Source organism: Chelonia mydas, chromosome 25, assembly GCF_015237465.2.
Source record: "Chelonia mydas isolate rCheMyd1 chromosome 25, rCheMyd1.pri.v2, whole genome shotgun sequence".
In the NCBI taxonomy this organism is placed as follows: Eukaryota; Metazoa; Chordata; order Testudines; family Cheloniidae; genus Chelonia; species Chelonia mydas.
In genome coordinates, this window is record NC_057858.1 from 7,123,689 (window position 1) to 7,128,621 (window position 4,933).

The following is a 4,933-nucleotide window of genomic DNA, read 5'->3' on the forward strand; positions in this document are numbered from 1 at the left end:
TGTGCAGGTTCTGTGCAAGCTTCCCACCCTACTGCTCTGGTACTGCCTCTTCCCCCTGCCACCCCTTTGCCCTGCCCCCCCTCACCCTCCCCAGGAACTAACCTGTTGTCCAGAAACAGGACTCAGCACACATGACAGTGACGGGCACTAGGACCCAGCATCCTGGAACTCCTGCCAGCCTCAGCACAGGAGAGGGACAGAGGGAGCCTCTTCCCTCCCTGACAGCTAAGCAGAGCTCTGGAGAAATCAGCGGGGAGAGGGCACGCAATGCCTGCTCAAACTACGCCCACAGCTGGCACGGGTTCCCGTGGTAACTGGATTTTTAGTGTCCGGTCACCAGTGTTAACCGGGTGCCTGGCAGTGTGTTCCTGCAGCACGAGCTGCCAGCTGGCTGAGCTCCTTCCAAGCCACAGGAAGCTGCTTTGCCTTTCCTGCTGGCAGGAGCGCTCCAGCAGGGCTGCATGAGCAAGCTCACTCCCCCACTCACCCGGCCCCGGCCGTGCCCCCTGCCTGACCAGCAGGGCCTAAAAATAGGAGGGCCTAAGGCTATAGATTTATTAGTCTAATGGTTAATCTGGCCCTGGAGGCAACATCTGGCCTGAATGGTCTTGGGCAGCTCAAGTCCCTGACTGCTCAGCACCTCCTTCTGTGCTACTTGGGAATAAGCTGCCAAGATTTGTAACTTCAGTTAAGGGCTTAAAATCAGCTATTAATTATAATGGGTTTGAAACAGCTGACAGATGTACATCCAGGGGACTCTTTAAACCTCACTCATCCGAGTTGTTTTCTCTTTCAGTTCAGTGACCTTGCATCCATGTCCTCAACACTGCTGGATAAAGGTATCGTCCAACTCTGTTATTCTCTCTTTCTCCTCTAGAGCAGGGGTGGGCAAACTTTTTGGCCTGAGGGCTGCATCGGGGTTCCGAAACTGTATGGAGGACTGGGTAGCGAAGGCTGTGCCTCTCCAAACAGCCTGGCCCCTGCCCCCTCCCACTTCCAACCCCCTGACTGTCCCCCTCAGAACCTCTGCCCCATTCAACCACCCCCTCCTCCCTGTCCCCTGACTGCCCCCCGGGACCTCCTGCCCCTTATCCAACCTGTTCCCGCCCCCCTTACCATGCAGCTCAGAGCAGCAGGACTGGCAGCCGCGCTGCCTGGCAGGAGCTTGCAGCCCTGCCACCCAGAGCGCTGGCGGCACGGCAAGCTGAGGCTGTGGGGGAGGTGGGACAGCAGGGGAGGGGCTGGGGGCTAGCCTCCCCGGCCAGAAGTTCAAGGGCCGGGCAGGACGGTCCCACGGGCCGTAGTTTGCCCACCTCTCATATAGAGGTAGCTCCTTTAAGTCGATATTCAGTTCATTTGTTGTGGGGAGCAGAAACTTGTGGTCTGGGGACATGGTCAGTTTCCAGGGTGCCATCTCAGGAGAAATAATGTTGCATGAAAATACTTTAAAAAAAAAAAAAAAAAAAAAGTAAATGAAAACTTGGCGCAACCTACCTCCGGCCTCTGGTTTAACTGAATTGCACCTTTCTATCCCCCCCCAAAAATGCTGATGCTGGGAATTGTCCTCCACAGATGACATTAGCGACCTTGGAGGCGAGGCAGACGCAGATTCCCGAAGTGTCGGCGAGCCACTAGTGAAGCGAGAACGTAGCGACCCCGGCTACTCGCTGCAGGAGATCTAGAACAGGGACTTGGGTTTCCTCCAGCCAGCTGAAACGTCTGAAGACTTTTGGACCCGGGTTTGAAAGTCAAGCCTGAGTTTCCTAGTACTCGGCGATATTAGTGCCTCTTAGTTTATCTTAATGTTTACTTCTGTTCGAGAAAGGGTTTAAGGCCATGTGAGCATGTGTAAAGGATGCAGCGGTTTGTGAAGAGGGTAGCAGTTTGTCCATAGAGGAAGAGCCGATTGGAAGCCTGCTTTCTCCATCTGTCTCCCTGTAAAAGGAGCACAAGTGGTAGGTGAAGGGTGACGGTTCAAAAAAAATCCATGAAGGACAATGCCTTCATTGTTGACAATGAATTGAATTCCCTGGCCTTGGGATGCTCTCAGGACAGGTTGCTTGAGTCCTGTTGGACTGATCAGGTTGCTTTGGAGTAGAGGGGGTCAGATTAGGGGTTAAGGGGGCTTCTGTTTCAGGGGGAAGCGTTTGGGTTTCTTCTCCGCTTTTTCAGACTTCACTGTGATATGGAACTTGCACCAGTCAGTGCCCAAGAAGAACCCGCCTATGCCCTTTTGGGATGGGGCGTCCAGCCTGGCCCTGCCTTTGCCAAATCGTTCACACTGTGGGATTACAGTACAACCTTCTCTTGTACCTACCTGGAGAGAAGGGCCCTGTGCTATGTGTCTGTCTGACCCGTGCAGGGTGGTGCGTAGTGTGTAGTTTGGACTTTGCATGACAACTTTCCTACCCGCTCCTCTGTTACTTGCTGTGTATTTTAGTCCATGGATGATTCTGTGACCGCCCTGTAAATGGTCCAGAACTCTGACTCTTGCGGGAGCGTCTGGGACCCTTTATGTCTGATTTGAGATACCAAAGGATTTGGAGGAAGCAGCAGCTGATCACAACATTTGTTCTTTGCCCTCCATGTTCTAATGCAAACAGTAACTGTAGGGAGACAACAAAAGGAATAAGGCACATACATCCTCACTGGGATATTTCAGCGCAAGGCAGATTTAGGCCTAGAGCCTCAGCACCCGTTATAATTTTTAAGAGTCAGATCTGCCATGCTGCCAAAATGTTGAATGTAGGGTCCGGGGCAGGGGGGCGGGGGGCACCTAACCCAGGGCGCAGGCCCGTGGCATGAGCATGGATGCTGGGGTTACATTGCAGTGCCTTAGGGAGGACCAGCGCACCTGCTTTCCTCTGCCGTTCCAGTTTAAACTGATACAGTAGTGCCTGTCGCTCGGAATACGAGGTCTGAAAACAGTAAATTAGCCAGTTTCCATGTAGCATTCATGAGCTCCTGGTGGGGCCCTTTGGCCACATTCATGCTCCACCCTACAGTGGCAACTCCCAGCCTTGTATCATTTACCACTTCAGATCATTCTCATTGCTGTGACCGAACACTGAACATGTGTGGCTTAGAGAACTCTGTCCCAATGTGTTTATGTACACTGCTATGGCCTGGAGGGCTTATGTTATGTCATTACCTATGCGGTGTGAGAAGGGACAAAATTCTAGCATCAAACCAAACTGCAAAAAAAAAAAAGTGCAAATCTTTGTGAATAAATGCGGTGTCATAACTAGCTTTCATTATTCTTTCTGATTTGAGTATTTGCTGTGAGCTTTTCCTAAGACCCTCATGTACATTTGCATATCCAAGTATAATCTATCCACTATATAATACTCATTAATTCCAAAAGGTACTAATATTGCAGTAGCAATCTTTTTTTAAAGTGTGAGAGCTAAGGGAAAGGAATCAAGTAGCAGATCTTGCTACAGTACGTTTGTCCATGCGAGGGTGCTGTGTGTCTATAAATATGTCACAAACTCAGGGAGAGACATGGGAAAGTGAGACTTATTAGCAAAACTAAATTTGTAAAGAACGACACCGTCTAGTGTCCTAGCCAGTGTCTCAACCTCAGATGCTGAGGCTTAAAGACAACCACCCCAGTCTTACATTCCCTTGCTCCTGAAGCATTTGATGTTAACTGCAGCGGTTATTCTCTGCGGCTTGTAACCACTAAATACATCAAACTTCTGCTTGCCACAAATGAGGTCTGCCTGCTATTTTGATAGATGCTCAAAAGGGACATGCACAAAAATCGCCCTTAAAAACAGTAATAAACATGCATGCTCAGACCTATGAGAACAAATTCTTATGGCCCCAGTTCCTTCTTTATCTACCCAAACCCTACTGCAGTTGGCTGCTGTTGTAGGCAGTCAGAGGGCAAGCACGGGATCCACAGAGGCGGTCTAGTGCATTGTCATTTTAAAGCAAACCTGGTCATCTTACTTTTCAGGCTTAGCCTTTTGCAGGTGACTTTTGGCATGACACAGCTGCTGGTTTGCAGTTGGAGTTATCTGCTTGGGTTATGGAGTTCTGTGCCGTGGTGCTTGCTGTGAGAGAAGAGGATAGGACCCCACAGTGAGTTGGCACCTCAGAGCCTTAATTACAGAGAATGCCTTACTGCGCCCACCCCCCGACTTTAATCATTGTCAGGGGATGGAAGTGAAGCGGGGGAACACTGAAGACTTGACAGTCCACCCCCCCAACCATATTCTCCTCCAAATACCATATAAACATGGTTCACAGAGGCAGGTGGTGGAGGGGCCTTTGTACTTATATCAAACTATCTTTATATAGCCTCCCATGTGGCATAGATACAGCTGCAAGGGTTTGGGCCTGGCCAGGGAAGCTTTCCCTCCACATGAGTCTGAAAAACAGTAGAGAACAGATGCTAAAAAGTTAGTGATTCTGTGCTGGCCACATGACCAGGGTGCACTGACTGCTCAGGACCATTTCACGCCTGCTGTCCAGCAAACTTATTCCCAATTTGCTACTGGGCTGGCCAAATAACAAACGCTCTCAGTGAAATGGCCTATGCATAAGGCTTCCCCCTCATCTCAGATGCGGAAGGAATAAACATCTACCTACCTTAGTCCTGCTACTGTCATCACTGGAGCTACCTGTGGGAGGGATGAGAGCAGGATTTGACTTGGGAACTTCCATTGAACTTAACCCCATAATCATCCCTAGCATACGGAGACAGAGGGTAGCAGCTGGCTGGGCCTCACCACCCCTTTCACGTCACCATCAGCCTGCCTTTTGGCAGGGACGCAGCCCCTAGCATGCGGCTGCTGGATGGCAAGGCTGAGAAGTTTTCTGGACCCTGTGTTGCGGGCCCCATTTCTAAACCGTTTCTGTAACACCCTTGATCGCAGATGCTGATTTGCTCACTTCCAGTAGTTGCTACAGAATACAGTCTTGC

General features: G+C 50.5%; 1 protein-coding gene across 15 annotated transcripts in view; it reads left to right on the forward strand.

Moving 5' to 3' along the window:
- RFX2 (regulatory factor X2) overlaps nt 1–4,290 on the forward strand; it is a 98,794-nt gene extending 94,504 nt beyond the window's left edge. For all 15 annotated transcript variants that reach the window (XM_043536128.1, XM_043536126.1, XM_043536130.1 and 12 more), the window contains 2 exons: nt 797–839; nt 1,573–4,290. In XM_043536128.1, coding sequence (XP_043392063.1) covers nt 797–839; nt 1,573–1,682 — 153 coding nt within the window. In that variant the 3' untranslated portion in view covers nt 1,683–4,290. The remainder of the gene's footprint in view (nt 1–796; nt 840–1,572) is intronic.
- The last annotated feature ends 643 nt before the right edge of the window (nt 4,291–4,933 follow it).